The 20,000-nt window shown below is 39.9% G+C and overlaps 1 protein-coding gene across 1 annotated transcript in view; it reads left to right on the top strand.

Moving 5' to 3' along the window:
• The first annotated feature begins 13,547 nt into the window (after positions 1 to 13,547).
• Positions 13,548 to 20,000, top strand: part of dbn1 (drebrin 1) — a 40,857-nt gene continuing 34,404 nt past the window's right edge. Inside the window, exons 1-2 of the mRNA XM_071547079.1 lie at positions 13,548 to 13,601; positions 17,975 to 18,087. Coding sequence (XP_071403180.1) covers positions 18,016 to 18,087 — 72 coding nt within the window. The 5' untranslated portion in view covers positions 13,548 to 13,601; positions 17,975 to 18,015. The remainder of the gene's footprint in view (positions 13,602 to 17,974; positions 18,088 to 20,000) is intronic.

Consider the following 20,000-nt stretch of genomic DNA (forward strand, 5'->3'; position numbering starts at 1 on the left):
AAGCCGTCTCTTGATTTTAATTATTTCTTTATAGACAAAATATTTAATATCCTTCCATGTTCGAGTGCCAAGGACTGGAGATTCTTACATAGTTGACAGTCAGTCTTTCCTGGCACCTTCCTCAGCGCAATGAATTTTGCCATCCCTCGCTTGACTGCATTCTTCCGGTCAGTCCAGGGTCTCTTACCTTGGATTTCTGCATCTATAAAATCAGAAAATAAAGGTTCCATATAACTGGACAGTAACAAATGGTAACAGACAAGACAGATCTTTATTAAAACAATGATATCAAATTCAGAGCATCCTGTCACAAGCATTGGCTGACACACTCCCCTGGATGTGTCCTAACACCACTGCATCAGCTGTGGAGACTTCCAACCTTCCCTAATGATTACTTTTAAAGCCATTGTACTGGTGCTAGACCAAAAGTATCAACTCTAGCCAGGAAATGGTCTGATGTCATCCATCAAAGCAGCTAATCTACCAAGAAATCAAACATGACAGCACCAATGCTCCCTCCTTCACCTGAACTCTCATTGTGTAACAGGTATGATCTGCTGACTGAACAAAATGTGTAATAATACAGTTACAATTAATGATCTGATAATTGAAAATAACTAATAAAATGGATATATAAATAATCTAACACTTCATAAATGTTAGTACAGCTTGACAGTTAACTATTCTGTTGGCAGAAAATTAACTGGCACCCATTCTAGTAAATCATTAAGTCATTGTTAATACATCAACTACATCATCTTGTAACAGCATTTTTATAGCATGTTATTAATACTTTTACTTAAGTAAAAGGACCACCACTGATGTTCAGGTAGCTGCTACAAACATAAATAAACCCCACCGTAAAACACAACAAACATCCTACCAATCATGTAACAACACTAATAAAATGAACCTGTACCACAACACATAATACCTCTGATGCAGTCATCCAGTCCTAGTAACTTCTGCATTGTCAGCAAGTGGCAACTTTACAGTCTTCAGAAAATTTACCTGTATTCCCTCTTTGAGGTGCAGTTTTCTTTCCCTTCTTGGCAGAGGATTTTGTGGTTGTGACGCTTTGTTCCTCTTCATCTGAAAATAGATATTAATACAGTTAAAGTACTGAAGAGTCAGATTCGGAACACTTCACTTGTGTATATCACCTGGACTCACCTGAAACTTCATCATGTTTTTACAATTACAATTACAACAATTACAATTTCACATTTGGCAGACGCTTTTATCCAAAGCGACTTACACATGAGATTTGCATACAACACAAGCAAGTTTCTAGATAGGAGAGAACAACGAGAGTAAGTGCTATAGAGCTAAGTTCTGGTCCAACAGGACAAAGGTTTAGTTGAGGTCTTTTTTCACCTCTTAACAGGAGGTGCAGTGTTCTTCATGGGCTGCTCCTTTTCATCTGACAAGAAAACATCAATGGACTCAAACAGTAGTCTCCGGTTCAGAACATATTATTTTTCATTTTAGTTAAAGCCTGAGATTTTATGGATACTTCTGTCATTTTTATTGTCACACTCAGCAGCTTTACCATGTGGCCCGTGGATGTGACACCACAGTACTACAGTAGATGCAATGCAAATCCAATGTATTACAGGCTGCAATGGTAAGGCAGAGGGAACTTCTGTCGGCCTGTATTGCTGCTTGTTCAATTAAATCTAATTTAATTTAAAAAAATATTTAATTAAAAAAACTTTGATCAGATTTTAGGTATGATAAAAATGTTTCTTTTGATGAAACCAGACATTTTTAATAATTAAAAAAACATTTTAATCCATGTTATTGCACATGAATGATTGAAGTCTTCTCTATGGACACAGTTTTAGATGCAGTGGGAAGACAGTACGTGTCACAGTTATGATAAAATAATGATTAAATGAAATTGAAGGTAATAATTGTGTTGAAAATATTCTATTATCAATCCCTCATAACATCTACACTTTAAAATATTTTCATTTTTAAACCTACTAGCAGGTACAACTGCTGGACATGTTTGTCCCGTTTCTTAAGAATCAGTGCAATATAGCCGTTACCCAGGTCAGCATGTCAGTTATCTGAAGTGACAGTGTATTTTTTCCACACCTTTTCAATGTGAATGGCTGAATACCTGTTAACAATGCAGTTTTCTTAATCTCTAGACTTACCCCTCTCATCATCACTCCAATCATCATCATCATGTTTTGTTGCAGTATTTTGCTTCTTAGTTGGAGGTCTTCTGGTGGTCTGTTGTTGCTCTTCTTCTGTATATATATAGACATATAAAGTTTTAGTAGTGTGAAAGGACTGATATCTACAACTGAATATTGTAATGTTTAAGTGTATTTTATGAATTATGCCTACTTATTCGTTACTTTGCAAACTGAGATTTTGCACATGAAATATATGAAGACTCACTTTTTGTTATAAATAATCTAACACTTCATAAATGTAAGTACAGCTTCACACTTAACTATTCTGTTGGCAGAAAATTAATTGGCACCCATTCTAGTAAATCATTAAGTCATTGTTAATACATCAACATTTTATGGATCAAACGTCACAAATGTGAGGATTTTGTTTTTCTGTATGGTCAACTTTTGCTCCTTTTCCTGCTTATAGATGAAATAATAAATAAGGACTTGTAACAGCATTTTTATAGCATGTTATTAATATTTTTACTTAAGTAAAAGGACCACCACTGATGTTCAGGTAGCTGCTACAAACATAAATAAACCCCACCGTAAAACACAACAAACATCCTACCAATCATGTAACAACACTAACAAAATGAACCTGTACCACAACACATAATACCTCTGATGCAGTCATCCAGTCCTAGTAACTTCTGCATTGTCAGCAAGTGGCAACTTTACAGTCTTCAGAAAATTTACCTGTATTCCCTCTTTGAGGTGCAGTTTTCTTTCCCTTCTTGGCAGAGGATTTTGTGGTTGTGACGCTTTGTTCCTCTCCATCTGAAAATAGATATTAATACAGTCAAAGTACTGAAGAGTCAGATTCAGAACACTTCACTTGTGTATATCACCTGGACTCACCTGAAACTTCATCATGTTTTCGTTTAGTTGAGGTCTTTTTTCGCCTCTTAACAGGAGGTGCAGTGTTCTTCATGGGCTGCTCCTTTTCATCTGACAAGAAAACATCAATGGACTCAAACAGTAGTCTCTGGTTCAGAACATATTATTTTTCATTTTAGTTAAAGCCTGAGATTTTATGGATACTTGTCTTCTTCTATAAAAGAAAAGTTTTAGTAGTGTGAAAGGACTGATATCTGCAACTGTGTACAGAACGCAGACTGAGAACATTTGTATGAACACCTGGACTTACCCATATCACACTGACTTTCCTCATCAGCATCATAGTAATCATGTTTAGTAGTTGCACCCTTCTTTTGCCTATCAGCAGGGGATTTTCTTGTGATCGAGTGTTGCTTCTCTCCATCTGAAAAAAATATGTTTTAGTACAATTACAATTTACAATTTCACATTTGGCAGACGCTTTTATCCAAAGCGACTTACACATGAGATTTGCATACAACACAAGCAAGTTTCTAGATAGGAGAGAACAACGAGAGTAAGTGCTATAGAGCTAAGTTCTGGTCCAACAGGACAAAGGTGCTACGAGGGAGTGCTACAAGGTAGTGCTATGAGGTAATGCATAGAGTGCATCAAATTATTATTATTATTATTTTTTTTTTTTATGAAAGGAGGTATTCGCTAAAGAGCTGGGTCTTTAGCCTTTTCTTAAGGATAGAGAGGGATTCTGCGGATCGAATGGAGTTTGGCAACTCGTTCCACCACCGGGGAACCACAGAAGAGAAGAGTCTGGCTAGAGACTTAGGGCCTTGCTGAGGTGGCAGCACCAAGCGCCGCTCCATGGCAGAGCGTAGTGAGCGGGAGGGAGCGTAGACCTGAATGAGGGAGTTCAGGTAGGTCGGAGCCGTTTTGGTTATTGTTTTGTAGGCGAGCATCAAGGACTTGAACTTGATGCGGGCAGCAACTGGGAGCCAGTGGAGGGAGATGAACAGTGGAGTGACATGTGCTCTTTTGGGCTGGTTGAAGACCAGACGCGCCGCCGCGTTCTGGATCATCTGCAGAGGTTTGAAAGTACAGGCCGGGAGCCCTGCCAGTAAGGAGTTGCAGTAGTCAAGGCGTGATATTACAAGAGCCTGTACCAGGAGTTGTGCTGCATGCTCAGACAGGTAGGGTCTGATCTTCCTGATATTGTATAGAGCAAATCGGCATGACCGAGCGACAGAAGCCACATGCTCCTTGAAGGTTAGCTGGTCATCAATCATGACACCCAAGTTTCTGGCAGACTTTGTGGGTATGAGCTCAGTTGATTTGAGCTGGATACTGATTTGTTGTTGTATAGAGGGACTGGCTGGGATGACAAGGAGCTCAGTCTTTGACAAGTTAAGCTGAAGGTGGCGTTCCTTCATCCAAGCCGAGATGTCGGCGAGGCATGAGGCCGATATCTGTGCAGAGACTGTGGGGTCGTCTGGCGGGAACGACAGGAGGAGCTGGGTATCGTCAGCATATGAATGATAAGAGAAGCCATGTGAGCGGATCACTGCACCCAATGAGGTGGTGTATAATGAAAAGAGAAGGGGTCCAAGCACTGACCCTTGAGGTACCCCTGTGGACAAGTAGTGGGATTTAGACACTTCCCCTCTCCAAGACCCTCTGAAGGATCTCCCTGAGAGGCAGGACTCAAACCAGCAGAGGGTAGATCCTGAGAAGCCGAGCTCAGCGAGTGTGGAGAGGAGGATTTGGTGGTTCACCGTGTCAAAGGCGGCCGATAGGTCAAGTAGCAGTAGGACAGAGGACTGACCGGCAGCTCTAGCTGATCGCAGTGTTTCTACTACAGACAAGAGTGCAGTCTCGGTAGAGTGTCCGCGTTTGAAGCCAGACTGGTTGGGATCATACAGGCAGTAAAGTGTAAGTATTAAAATCTGAGAGGGTTTACAGTGAAAGAGTACTGAACTCTGTCTGAGATCATTTCTCGTGTTGACAATGCCTGGACTCACCCCCTTCATCATCCCTGCAATCAACAGGGGGGCTTTCAGGGCTCTGTGGTTGCTCCCCTTCATCTATGAAAAAAAAAAAATTAGTGAAGTGAAAGCACTAATATCTCCATCTAAGAAAGATGACACTTGCACAGTGAAACAGTACTGAACTCAGACTGAGAACATTTCTTGTGTTGGTAATGGACTTACCCACATCACTTTCACTCCAAGCATTATCACCAGTCCTTCTTTTAGTAGCAGTCTTCTTTTGTCTCTCAACAGGAGAGCTTGTGGTGGACAGGTGATCCAGATCTCCATCTGATAAGAAAGCATAAGTTGTGCTGAAAAATCTGCACTCATTGTTTAGGAAGGTTACCTTTTAATAAAGATAACCTCTTACATAATTTGTTTTAGTCTCCTCTGCAATTTTTATAATTAAAACTGTAAGTTGAGCTCTCAGCCTTTTAACATGAATTTCTGAGTATAGAGATTTAAAAACTTCAATTTTAAGTGTGAGCTTAAATGCACTAATATGGAATTTCTTGTGTAAATATTATCACACATTACTTACCATCATTAACTTCCAGTGGTCTGTCTGCATTTGATGTCTGTCCCTCTTTGCGTCTTCTTGAGCCTGTGGTTACCTGAGCTACGTATGCTGCATGGCTCGCTTCACACTTCTTGTGGTGACTCCTTAAAATGTCCAAACGTCTTTTAAATCGCTCCATCCCCCTCTCCTCTCTCCTCTCTCAACTACCAGCTAAACACCAGCCACACCCTCCGCTGTTGAACTCTTCGCCTTGCGCATGGAGAGCTCTGATTGGCTGCTGCTGATGGGTCGTTAATTAGCGGAGGCCTCAGGTCTGCTTCTGCTACTGCAGGACCACTCTGAAACTCTGTTAACCCTTTCAGTACTCTGCCTTTCTGAAGAAGGTTGACCCTAAAACATGAACATATTTTCTCACAATTCCTACAACTAGATAAAGTCAACTTAATTAATACAAGACATTTTGTGTATATTCATAAATATGAATAAAAATATAATATAAATGTATTTTTTCTTTTTTTCCACATTCAGTCTTGATCATAAAATTATCTCCATCATCATATTCAGGATTTTGACCCTTTAAATGCCAGATTGTATCTTCTTGAAATAAAATTTATCCTGTTATCATGAGAAAACAGAACAAACTTGACAATGTCAGAGGAGCAAGAGAAGGCCGCATCAGGCTGAAATAGCTTCAAGCTTTGCTGTTACAGATTATAACTGGTTTGACTGACTGGAGTTAATAAATTAAATTGAAAAATAAATTATCTTCTTATCTTGACAAAATGAAGGCAACATATTTTATTTATTTATTTATTTACCATAAAAACAGGTGTATAAGTGACTTTTATCTTTGAATAGTGGGTGGTAAAAGGCCATCTACACTTATGAAGTTTAATGTCCTATAAACAACTGTGTGAAGCATGCATGCACATGCTCCAGCTGTGTCTGCAGCTAATGAAAGCAAATAGGCAACTCATGATCTGTTACTGCTATATGCTGTATGGATAAAAACAGGCAGGTTATCGGTGGGTGCTGATTTGATGTGTTTTCAGTTTTTACAGACCAAACTGACCCAACCGACCAGTGACGTGCGGTCAGGGGAGGCAGAGCCTCACCTGTCATCATGGAAAGAAAAAAAACAAATAATGATAAAATAAATTAACCCTTTAACACCTATAATATAAATATGGCCGCCTGGATTTATTTTGATTATATGGCTATAGAATTGTCAATAAATGTGCAATGAGTGAGTGCTTCTACCCCTTTTTTAAGGGGGAAAAGAAAATACCTGAAATGGATTTTACAAGTTTATTGCTAGATTAGAGCACACAAATGACATGATCAAACAATTCCAAATGAAAAATGTGCAACTCTGAACTATATTACATATTTACAAAAAAGAAAGTGTCACTCCTGGCCTTTTCCCCCCTATTTTTCCCCATGTTTTATAACTAAGTTCCTAGCATTTTTTGGCTGTGGTAGTCTCTGAAGCAGTTTCTTTCCAGCTGCAGACAGAGCTCCACATCACACAGCTCACACTGCCCAGGGAAGCTCTCTGGGCCTCTTCCTGTCCATGGCTTGTGGGAACAGGGCAGTAACTTGCCACTAACGTGATCTAACTCATCTGTTACCTTTACTTTGGCGTGTAAAGCTGGGTGGCGATACCGCAAATGCTGCATCAAGTTAGATGTGTTTGACCCTTTAGAGGCAACTTTTTTTCCACAGGTTTTGCGGACGGGTGATCCGTCGTCTTGAATGACTCCTTGGTCATCCTTGGTGTATCTCCCACACTGCCGACTTCACTCTTTTCTTTGGTGGAAACAAAGCTTTGCTGCTTGGTCCTTCTGCCATTGCTAAGCTAATGTAGCGTAGCCTCCATGTCTCTTGATATGCTTGGTACTTGGAGCAGGTGCACCGCTGGTGTGACTTTGTTCTGTTCAGGTTGCGCCGAAAATAATGTAACAGCATAATGTTAATTTTTTGCAAGTGAGAACAGAAACACTCGGTGTAGTGAAGCCTTTGGGATTAAATAACCGTGATGTTTTAAAGCGCCATTAATAGTAAAATCGGTTAATCGCTGCATCCCTACCCACAGCACGTCACTGCAACCGACAACAGCAGATGTTGAAGCGCACACAGTATGAGCACAGATCAGAAGAATAAAAGATTCACTAACTTTGGTGTCTTTCCTCTGGATGGAACAGAGGATGATGTTTGTTTGACTCTGACTGACACAGAGTCTGAGGACAGTGAGCTTGGTGAGACTAACAGCACAGCGACAGCTAGTTTTTGGGAGTCAGAGAGCACACAGCTACACACTGTATTAAATATGTAAAGTTACTGTGTCCTTTTAAAAGGTTTAATGTAAAACTGAACCCGGTCTGAGTTAATATACCTATATGATGAGTGTTCCTCTTTTTTCAAGGATTGTTTTTCATGCTCTATGATTTGCACCTCATTCCTATATTCATACAACCACACAGCCATAACCATACACACACTCTGCACCAACAGACTTGGTGATCTTGGATAAAATAACTGACACTGTAACAAAATAACAGACAAAAGCAACAACAAACAGATAACCAGCATTTATGTCAAGCATGCAGGGTCCAAAAACAAGGTGGGCCTTCCACAGGCCCCTTGAACAGTGGGCCCAGGGTGACCCCCCCTCTCCGGCGCATCCTGTCAACCCTTTCAGTTTTCTATCTTTCTGAAGCAAGTCGACTTAAATCATGAACAGATTTTCATACAAGTCCTAAAACTAGATAAAGTCAAATGAATTAATGTTAATTCTATGAACTATTAAGTTAAAACAGAATCAGAATAGAGAATAAAGGAGTTTGAACATGCCACACTGGGTGGTCTGACTATTTCAGAAACTGCTGATCTATTTGGATTTTCACACACAACCATCTACCTGAGTATCGTTGCTGACCATGTCCATACCTTTATGACCACAGTGTACCCATCTTCTGATGGCTACTTCCAGTTGGATAATGTGCCTCATCACAAATGTCAAATCATCTCAAACTGGTTTCTTGAAGGTGACAGTAAGTTCACCGTACTCCAGTGTTTAAGTTCAAGTTTATTGTCATGAGCATAAAGTACACTGTACCATAGGCAATGAAATACAGTTTGCCCCAGCACTCTCTTAGCTCATAACATTAATAAATAAAAATACAATAATAACAATAAAAAATACAATATTTAATTAAGTCTAAGAATCAAAGAAAATCAGACCTCAGCCCTCCTTCTAGCTAAACTGTTGTTCAGGAGCCTTGTTGCCTCACAGTGACCAGGTGGCCAAGTGTATCTAATAAAGTGGTCAGGGAGTATAATATACATAATTTAAATAAGATGGAGAAAGAAAATACATCAGTACTTGAAAATGTACCTGAAAATTTCCAGACCAAAAGTTCATAGTTCATTGAATTAACATAAAAGAGTCTTCATCAGTACGTTGTCAATTTTGTAATTATTTGTTTGTTGTTTATCCAGCAAAGATGCATCTGCTGTTATATTATTATGTAGAAATAGTTGACATTGTGTTTTTTCTCATTTGTTTAAGGAATATAACTTCAATGTATTTATACAATGAAATTATATTGCACTATTAACTAGAGCTCAGCCATTTAAAAATAGCTCAGTTCATAAAGAAATAGGAAACTGTTTTATTTCTCAACTATAAATGTAACTACTTAAATTAATTCCTTCCCTATGGCAAAACTATCCATTCCATTTCTGTTTATGCCTCTGATCACAACACAGCAGTACAGGCTTTACTCTTTCATGATAATTTGGGTGTAATACCAGACTAATGCATTGAGGGCGCTAGTGAGCAAAAATAATTTGGGTGTAATACCAGACTAATGCATTGAGGGCGCTAGTGAGCATAAAGTGTGTGAAAATCCAGGTGTCCAAAACTCATTTTGACAGTGAAATTGGGACCTTTGTGAAAACAAGAGTATAGCATCTATATAGCCTCAGGAGGCTATTTAAGTGGAAGCAAAGTGAGGACCGGCCAAAATGTCCTCACTTCCCAAAAAAGACTTCACTTTGTTGGTTAAAAACTCATGCTGGTCTCCAGTATGTAGCAAGTACAAGAACACACACACACACACACACACATTACATTCATACATGTCCCTGTAATCAGTTGGCAGTATTGGGAATGTGCTTTAGTGCTGATTGAGAGTTTGGTGAAGAGTTTTGCATGACAGTTTTTTCATAATCTTCAATAATCTGCAGTGTGCTGCGATCCTGTTATAATCTCCTGTATAAACCCTGATAGATTAAGGGGTAATTTCACTAACCTCAATCCCAGCATGCATTTAATACGTAGAGAAATCCATTTCGAAGGCCTCCTCCTGGTGTCGGTTATCAGTTATCATGTATTTGATGGAGAGCGTGGGGTCAGGCCGCACTTCTGCATCACACGTCCAATCAGAAGAAACAGAAGAACAGGATGATATCTTGTTATCTTGGAAGCGTTCACATGTTTAAAGGATAATACCAGTGTTTTTTAAGTTTGTGCCAATGGTCTAGCTTCCCCTCTCCTTTCCATTCTTCCTGGTTTGTCGTTTCTCTGCACACAGTCAGCATAGTTGCAGATATCAGCGCTTGTTTTCCTCCTGCAGAAGAAGCCATTTGCTGTTCCCTGAGAATCCATTACAGGAAACATGAAGCCAAACTTTCTGTTTTCTCCTCATTTCATTGAGCTGAGTCGAGTGTTTTCATCTCAGCGCTGCGTTACGATCCGCTCTGCTTCCCGTCAGTCAGCTGACACCAACAAGGAAGAAATGGAAGTCTCCTCCAGGAAATAATCCTCAGAAACACAAACTTTACTGTCACATGCATTTTATTTAGGAAGTCTTTGTTAGCCGGGACAGTAGTAATCTTCAGGCTAACTTTGACACTGTAAAGTTTGCATTATAAAAACGCAAAATGCAAAAAGGAGTAAATTGTGTTAAAAAAAAATCGAATGACATATGGCATCTATCGCAAAATAATTGGGGGAAATGTAAACCAGCTGTAGACAAACGGGACGCCGCCATTGGTGGATTCGCTGCCATGTGTGGGCGGCACACAAACTGATTAATTAACATTGACAGTTAACGAGTCAGGAGGAGCTGACATGTGAAATTAGAGGTTTGTAGTTGTTTTGTCGTCTGATGTCAGCTGATGATGAGAGAAATAAAAAAAAGCACATTAATGGATCCAGTGACTGCAGTTATCAGCAGAGAGCGGGGTTAGAAACCTCTTCAGCATTTTAGCATGATTGATAGCGCTGGTTTATCTGGTCAGGTTCTCTGTGTGTGTGTGTGTGTGTGTGTGTGTAAGTGTGTGTGTGTGTGTGTGTATGTGTGTGATGGTAAGAAGATTACTTTGTTTGATTAATGACTGTGGGAACTCTGTCTCTGCCCGGATTAGAATAGCACTGACACTTTGAGGATGACATAAGTGCGCGGACACACACACACACACACACACACACACACACACACACAGGGAGTGGGAGATATCCAAGCTACAAAACTTCCCAAATGTTCTACTTGTTATTACCACTAGGAGGCGGAAGTGAACGTTTTTTTTTCCAGGCAGCAGCTTGTATTTACCGTAAATCCGATGTGACATGAACGCAGCATTAGTTTTTATATTTATCCTCCATTTATCCTGCAAGAGCACTGCAGACGATTGGTTCTTCAGCATTAAAAAGAAGGTGTTTTTTTGGGTAATGAAGTATTAACTCATTCACACAACACGCTGTCGTGTGCGTGACACTTAAAACATGAACTCGCCGTTCTCACGCTCAAATAAAAAGCATGAGAATAGATAGAAAATGTGCACGTGTCATAAGTCAAAGGAGAATTTCAATGTAATTCAGAGTTTTCTTCTGTTTACATCTGGGGCCAGTTGCATAAAGCCAGTTTCAGACTAGTCTAAGCCTTAGACTGGTCTTAGATTCTCAGGTTGGACTAGTCTAATCAAGAATGTTACTTAAATATTACAACTGATTTATTTTGAGGTAGGAAGGTTAGCCACCTTCCCCCCGGCTAATCTGGAGTTAAGAACTTTGTTGCTATGGCAACGAGTCGGCCTAACTTTCAGAGCGGGACGTTTAAATACTGAAGCTGTTTCATACAAGATGCCAAATCTTTGGTTTTTGGGAAGAGTCTGAAGAAGAGAGAGAGTCTTTAGAGACAGAAACAAGCTGTTAGAGATCTACAACAACCAAGAAGTAGTAGGAACAGGTAAATATAAATGTCTAGAGCAAGTTTGACTTAAAGTCACATTTAAGTCTAAGGCCAGGTCTATCTTTATGTAACTGGCCCCTGGTTTAGATTTACTCAGATCATTTTGCAATGCGTGCTGAATCGCTTTTAAAATACAAACTTTAGCTTGAAATGAGCTGCTGTCCGGCTAACAAAGACGGCCTGAATAAAAAAAAAAGCCGTGGATGTGACAGTAAAGTGTTTTTGAGGATTATTTCCTGGAGGAGATTTCCATTTCTTCCAGTGGCTGTCAGCTGACTGACAGGAAGGAGAGCAGAATGCAGAAACGTTTTTGTCGATGCAGAAATTTATGCGATAAATAGCAATGGAAACGTATTTATAGACTGAATAATGATATAGGCTTGGCATGGCGAGGGTTCAGTTTCTTTTCTTTACAGAACATTGAAAAGTGGCTTTGGACCATTGTGGTTGTATGGTCATTACTTGGTGCATTACTGTAATATTGACAAGTGCATTTCTCTGTTTTCGTCTCTGGATGAAAGCATAAAACATTAAGGAACCGTAGCGACTTGCCCAAACCTGATCAGTTATTGAAAGAATATTTCCATTATTCATGTGGATGTGGTTTTATGACGTTCAGGAAGTCAACCCAGCTGATGGAAAGCACTTATTTCGCATTTCACTCTTTGCAGCATTTCAAAAGTTTGCATATAAATTGTCTTGACTCTCGGATGGAAGCTGAGCTCCTGTGTGGAGTTTATTGCCTCAGTAATGATCAGCGGCTCTGGGTTTTGTTAGGGGGATCGATCCCTGTCATGCCCCGTCTCTCCATATCTCCGTTTGTTTCTCCTCGTCTCCCCGGCGCTCTGCGGGGAGCCGGACTGTTAACGTGTCACTTCCTGTCAGTTTGTCTCAGCGTCATCTGCTCTGAGAGAGCCGCCGTGTTGGAAATCATTCAGACCTTTGACTCTCTCCTGTCTCTCCTCTGCCTTAACTCTCTCTCTCTGTCTCTCTTTCTCTCTCTTCTTCTGTGGCTCTTCCTTTCTCTTTCTTTCATCATCCTTTCACTCCTCCTCTGCTCCATTTTCCATCTCTTTCCCTCTTGTCTTCTCAATCTTTCATTTTGTCTTTTCTCTTGCTTTCTTCCTTCCTCTGTCTCTGTCGCTCACTGTCGTCATTCCTCTTTTTTTCTCTCGCTCACTATCCGTCTTTCTTTGTTCCTCTCACACTGTTTTATGTCTCTCTCTCTCTCTCTCTCTCTCTCTCTCTTTCTCTCTCTCTCTCTCTCTCTCTCTCTCTCTCTCTCTCTGCTCCTCCTTCTCTTCTTTGATAAAAGGGTGAGCTGTGTCCCTGTCCAACTAGTGGAAAGATTATCCTCAAATCAAAGGATTAAGCAGTCCAGACAGCCAGTCAAAGCAGTCAGGTGTGTGTGTGTGTGTGTGTGTGTGTGTGTGTGTGTGTGTATGTGTGTGTGTGTGTGATATAGATAGAGAGGCACCTATTGCTCACTCAGCCGTCCTGGTGGCAGATCCCCAAGGTTTCTTCCCTTTATTTTTCCTTATAAGGTTTTTCTTGTCTCGTCTCCACTGAGGCTCTGAATGAGATGAACATCAAATCAGACGATGCTGTAACTCTATGCTATGTGATGTCTCTCTGACCGACTCTCTCTCTCTCTCTCTCTCTCTCTCTCTCTCTCTCTCTCTCTCTCTCTCTCTCTCTCTCTCTCTCTCTAACAGGGCCTTGTACACATATGAGGGTGATGGTAATGATCTGATACTGTCAGCATCGGGGGGTAAGTCTCTTCCTTTTATGCACTAATCTGTTCTGCCATTTGTTCCTTGCTTCCTTCTATATGGAAGCCCATTAAGGACATCCATTTTATTTACACCGTTTTCCTGTGATAACGAGTCAATTTTCTTTGTTTTCTAGAGATATTGAGTTATTTATGTCATTATCTGCGCATAACGAGAAAACAAAACTTTTTTCCGAGACAATTAATTAATTAATATAGTTCCTTGAGATTCCCAACTCTTGACATTGTCACACTTAACATGTTGACCTGCCGACTGACTGAAGATCCCTGAACACTAACAAGTAGGTCCACTTCAACATGTGGGTTTTGAATATGTTTTCCTTTAGGATGCAGAAAATTATCTCATTATCCTGAGAACACAGTTTTGTTATCCCGAGGTAATGAGAGACCTCAAGATAATTTTCTCATTATCTCGGGAAAACAAAAAACTGTTTTCTTGAGATAACGAGACAATTTTCTGTGTTGTGTTCAAAACCCAAATGTTGCAGTAGATAGATTATCTCGAGAAAACTATTTTTCTGTCCCAAGATGATGAAAAAACTATTGCTCGAAAAAATTAGAAAATTATCTTGAGATCTCTGGGAAGAATTATCGAATTTTCTCATTATCCCGGGAAAACAAAATGTTTTATCTCGAGATAATGACATAAATACCTTGATATCACAGGAAAGCGACGTAAATAATATGTATGAAAATATGTCCTCAATGGGCTTCTGTACTTCTATGCTTCCTCCTCCACCTTTCGTTCCCCCCGAAGGAAGCAAATCTATCGTCCCGTGAATTCATCACGGGACGATAGATTCCCCCAAATATGACATCTTTCTGTTCTTGTTGCTTTTGATTAGATTTGATGAAAACGTCTGCCGTCCGCCTCTCGTCCCGACAGCGTTTTCGCGCCTCAATACGCTGTTTGGAAATGGGTGGAACGAGCCTGTAATTTGATGCCAGTGTGACTGTAGAGCTGATGAGTCCTGCTGGGTTCCTCCTCCTTCCCCCTCCTCCGCTGTGGAGAGAAATGAGGAGTTTTTGTCTCAGATTGTTATTGAGCCGTTAGAGAGTTGGGTTCATTATTACTCTGCTTAATAGCACCCTGTGTGATCGTTACAGCTTTATGAAACTTCTCCATATCGGATGCAGACGCACATGCAAGCACACACACACACACACACACACACACACACCAGGGTTTTCCCCCAAACTGTAAACGATAGAAAAATGGCCGGTACTCAGGTAGTCGTTTCAGCCCTCTGCCTTCCTCAGCGTTTCTGTTTCCCTAGTGGGACTGACCCATATTTCTAACCAAGGGTCCTCAATTATCAACCAAGCAGAAACCGTGCTTAGATCAGGATAAACATCAGAGAATACAACAAACATATTTACATATATACAGTCTTAAGTATGAACAAAACGTGGCTGATGTTCTTCTGCAGGTTATAGATCTGTTCTCACCATTGCCAGTAGTGCTGGGTGATATGGACAAAATCAAATATCACAATATTTTTGACCAAATACCTCGATATCGATATTGCGACAATATTGTAGGGATGACTATTGGTGCTTTCACAAAATATTTACACAATGAGATTTTTGATAAATAATCATCAGTAATGTGGATATAATGACTAAGTGGGTAAAAGCAAATAATAGAACAGCTAGAACAGTCTGGTAAGTTCAGAAAATTACATCACTTTACTGTAATGCAGCCTTTAAAACCAGGAAAAGACACTTATGCCATATCACGATATTACGATATCCAAAATCTAAGATATCTAGTCTCATATCACAATATCAATATAATATCAATATGTTTTCCAGCCCTAGTTACCAGCATTGTTAAAATGGCAACTTTCTGTCTCCTCCTCTGTCTGTGATCACTGATTTTGTGTTTCAACATGGTGTTTAACACAATTCAGGAGTTTTCACTGACAGATCTTTCTGTTTCTGTTGTCAGACGACTGCAAGACTGTACAAAAGTGATTTGATGGAGCGTCACAAAAATGCTAACAGACCAGAAATTGTCATTAGCCTCGGTTAGCCTGTTAGTGTTTTATGACTCTCGATCAAATCACTTTTTTATAGCGGTGCAGTTGAGGAGCAGTGCAGTGTGTGTTGGCTTTTCCTCATCATGCAGTCTGTCTGTGTTTTCTGTAAATGTGAATTTGTCAACAAATTCTGTCCCAAGATGTTTGTAAGTACGGAGCTGCTGTTCAGTTAGAATTCATAATAATTTATTTCGTCTTTATAATATTCATGTCAAGGAATTAATCTAAATTCATCTAAACAAGTCCATGTTCCTGCCCATGTGGTTCGGCTGCGATGTTTAAGAATGAATTGTCTTCAGTGCTAATAGCTGCAGGACAGATGCATGAACAGTAGGGCTGAACAATTAATCGAAATCTTATCGAAATCACAATATGGCCTACTGCAATTTTCAAATCGCAGGAGGCACAATATTTGTTAGAGGTGAAATGTGTCAAAATACCATTTTAAATTAAATATTGTCGTGCTGCAGAGATGTCCTGGCCTACACATCATATTCTACAGACTTAAGAAAACATCTTTGATCTACAGATCCCCGCAAAAATCACACCATAATCATTTGAATACGTTTTTCAATGAAAATGAGAATAATGATGTAAAAATTATCATTCCCTCTAATATCACAAATCATATCGCAATTGCAATATCAGTCAAAATAATCACAATTAGATATTTTTTCAAAATCGTTCAGTCCTAATGAACAGTGACTTCTGCTGGCGATGGCCTCTGCCATGCAGCGAGCCTCGCTTTCCTTCATGTGAAGTTTTCCCCGAGAGAGACGTGAATATTTCAACTCCCCCATTAATCTGAACTGTAAACCCTGGAGGACTCTGCCTGCCTCTTCAGATTAGAACAAGTAGACTACAGCCATGTGCGTGTGTTTGTATATGTATGTGTGTGTGTGTGTGTGTGTGTGTGTGTGTGTGTGTGTGTGTGTGGAGGGGGCGGGGTTGGAGCCTCCAGCTCTCCAGACATCTGAGGCAGCATTTGCTCTGAGATGGCTGGACTAGACACTTAATCTGAGGCTCTAAAGCAGTGGGCCGGCTCGTGTCACTGCTTATCTCGCCTTTCAAGGCTGCAGGCGGGGCGACACCCGCACCGCCATCCAGTCCCGAATACCAAACCGATTCATTACTGTTGCTGAATGATACAGATCTTAATTCGTTTGGGAGTCATTTGACAAAAAAAACGGGTGAGATAATATGTGTTTTCTCCGTCTGAGAGATCTGACTTGTTTGAGAATTGTTCAACGCTGAACAATTCTCCAACTTGCTGTTATACACCCAAAGTCATCACTGCTGTCTGCTTAAATTTGAACTTTAATTGATTTCTTGACCCTGCAAACATCCCCAAGTCACTGTTTATTTTTTATAGTTATGGCTAAAAAAACAATAACCATCCAATGGCAGAAATCCCAGATCTGGATCACCACCAAAATCGAATTAGTTGTTCTTTGGCCCGAGGCAGATCTGTCCACCAAATATCATGGAAATCTGTTTTTGCAATATCCTGCTGACAGACAGACAAACAAACAAACGGATTATCATTATTCTAATTATTAGATTGCCATACCTTTAATCAATACTGGCTCAAGCTCCCGTCATTTTTTGGAGGCTTTCAATGCAAGTTGTCTACCACTGAAATCATGAATTTGTATTTTATTCCTATGGTCAAAGACAGTCTAATCAGTATTTGTAGAAATGAACAAAGCAAGAAGACATGAATTTGACTCTGCTGTAGGAATCATTGTAACAACGCATTATGTAATAACAACGCATTATGTAATAACAACGCATTATGTAATAACAACGCATTATGTAATAACTCAACAAAATGTAATACATTTTCACTTCAATATGTAATAACACCCGCATTTTGTAAAAATCTGCCGCATTTTGTAATACACAGCCTGAACGCAACATGTAATAAATGTCCCCTCATTTTGTAATAAATTATTACATATTGCGGTGGTTATTACTTTTTTTTTTGATGAAAATGTAATAAAATGGATGTCTTCATTCATAAAAATCGTTATAACATGTTTTTTTTATGCATTCTAGCATGAATCATACTGACTCAAAATTCATTTTAAAAAGATACTATTAGTTCAGTAGATTAGTATCTTTCACTGGTCAAAACTACATTAAGGGAAATTTATTACATATTGCGTTCAGGCTGTGTATTACAAAATGCGGCAGATTATTACGAAATGCGGGTGCTATTACATAATGAAGTGAAAATGTATCACATTTTGTCGAGTTATTACATAATGCGTTGTTACAATCATCTAATGAAGTCTTGGTGTTTTCCAGGTGGGGGTCTGGCGGAGATCACACTGACCTTTGACAACGCCATGGTGATGTACGGCTTCTGCAGCCTGAAGGAAGCCACCGCCGCTCTGCCGCGCTACATCCTCATCAACTGGGTGAGTCGGCGGCGGGACGCGGGCGGAGACGGGACGGGGCGGAGACGGGGCGGGGCGGGGACGGAGACGGGACGGGGCGGGGGGAACACGGTGGTGAAGGTGTAAAGATTTAGAGGCGGCGTTTGTGGGTGTCAGCTGCCCGACGGGAAGCAGAGCGGAGATGAAAACACTCGATTCAATGAAATTAGGAAAACAGAAAGTTTGGCTTCATATTTGCTGTGATGGATTCTCTCGCTCTGTGGAAGTTGATTTGGTAACACTTTATAATAACCATCATTAATAAATGGTAAATTGATAGTTAATTAAACTTTAGTTAATAGTTATTTTACTGTTAACAAACAATGAAATGATCATTAATAATGTTTACTAATTATTAGTAATGCTATAATTTATGTTATTTTATCATTAGTTTGTGTAATATAAAATCATTTGTTTATAAATTATATATTGTATCATAGCTGATAAGAGACGGTAAAAAGGGTAAAAAGCTATGATACAATATATAATTTATAAACAAATGATTTCATATTACACAAACGAATGATAAAATAACATAAATTATAGCATTACTAATAATTAGTAAACATTATTAATGATCATTTCATTGTTTGTTAACAGTAAAATAACTATTAACTAAAGTTTAATTAACTATCAATTTACCATTTATTAATGATGGTTATTATAAAGTGTTACCGTTGATTTTTTCATACTGGACAAGAATGAACGGCAGCAAATGAGCGCTGATATCTCCAACTATGCTGACTGTGTGCAGAGAAACGACAAACCAGGAAGAATGGAAAGGAGAGGGGAAACTAGACCACTGGCACAAACTAACTCACTCACTAACTTTCTGCTTACCACAGGAGTTAGTTATAGCAGCTTTGTGGGAATTATGAGCAAAGTTTGACCGAACAGATTGCTTGGCTGATTGTATAATGCGTGCTGCAATTTCATATGCGTGCTGTAATTAGGGCTGTCGCAATAACCGCAATATTGCAATACAAGCCAACCGCGGTGGATGGCAAGCAACCGCCACAACCGCGCTATGTTCACGTTTTTTCTTTTTTTCATGAGGCTAGGCACTTCTTGTTTTACACTTCAATGCGTGTGTATTGAATGTTGAATAAATTCATAATGAAAACAATAAGAGTGTATTTACATGGAGCCTTTTAATCAGTCAATGACATTACCCTTTTTTCCGGGAGGATTGGAATGGATGTGCCCGTTATGAACCCCGGGGCGCTCGGGCTTGATGTGGGCGGTGCAGCCCGTTTTTATATCAAGTCCTGACTCCGCCTCTCCGGGCCAGTTGGTTTACAGCGGTGAAAATTACAATGGGACCCAATCATTGCGGGGGCAAAACAAAACGTCTTTTTCTGGACACTTATGGAGTCGTATGTTTTGATAGAGCTGTTGCTTCATCAGAAAGAACAGCAGTAAAGAAATAACCGACGCAGGTCCATCTGTCAAAAACGTGCTGGATTTGGTGTTTTGCGCATGTCAGAAAACTTTTATTTTGATTACATTCTGTGGAGCATGTATTGCAAACACATCATAATGCGATCGTTATATTTAGCGCTCATGTAAACACTCGCGTAGCAATCTTCCTTCAGAATGATTTAATTCAGAATGAAAAAAAAAATCCCAAAGCATTTGGCATTTTGCCAGTAAATTGGTACGGCTGATGCCGGTTTGCTCTTCTTGCTTGTCATCCAGAGAGGTCTAATGATCACAGCGCTTCCCACACACAGTGTAGCCCCCCTCCCTCCGCTACGAGCGGAGACTGTAGGTTATATATGATATGCAAATTAGCATGTGACGTCATCTGGCGACTTCTTATCGCATAACCGTATACCGCGCTGTTGAGCGAACCTAAATCACCGCAGGGGAAATTCCTTCACCGCGACAGCCCT

This window comes from Centroberyx affinis, unplaced genomic scaffold (assembly GCF_046629955.1).
Source record: "Centroberyx affinis isolate AG114_WGS23_722 - 3 ecotype Tasmania unplaced genomic scaffold, CSIRO-AGI_Caff_v1 ptg005648l_1, whole genome shotgun sequence".
Classification (NCBI taxonomy): Eukaryota; Metazoa; Chordata; class Actinopteri; order Beryciformes; family Berycidae; genus Centroberyx; species Centroberyx affinis.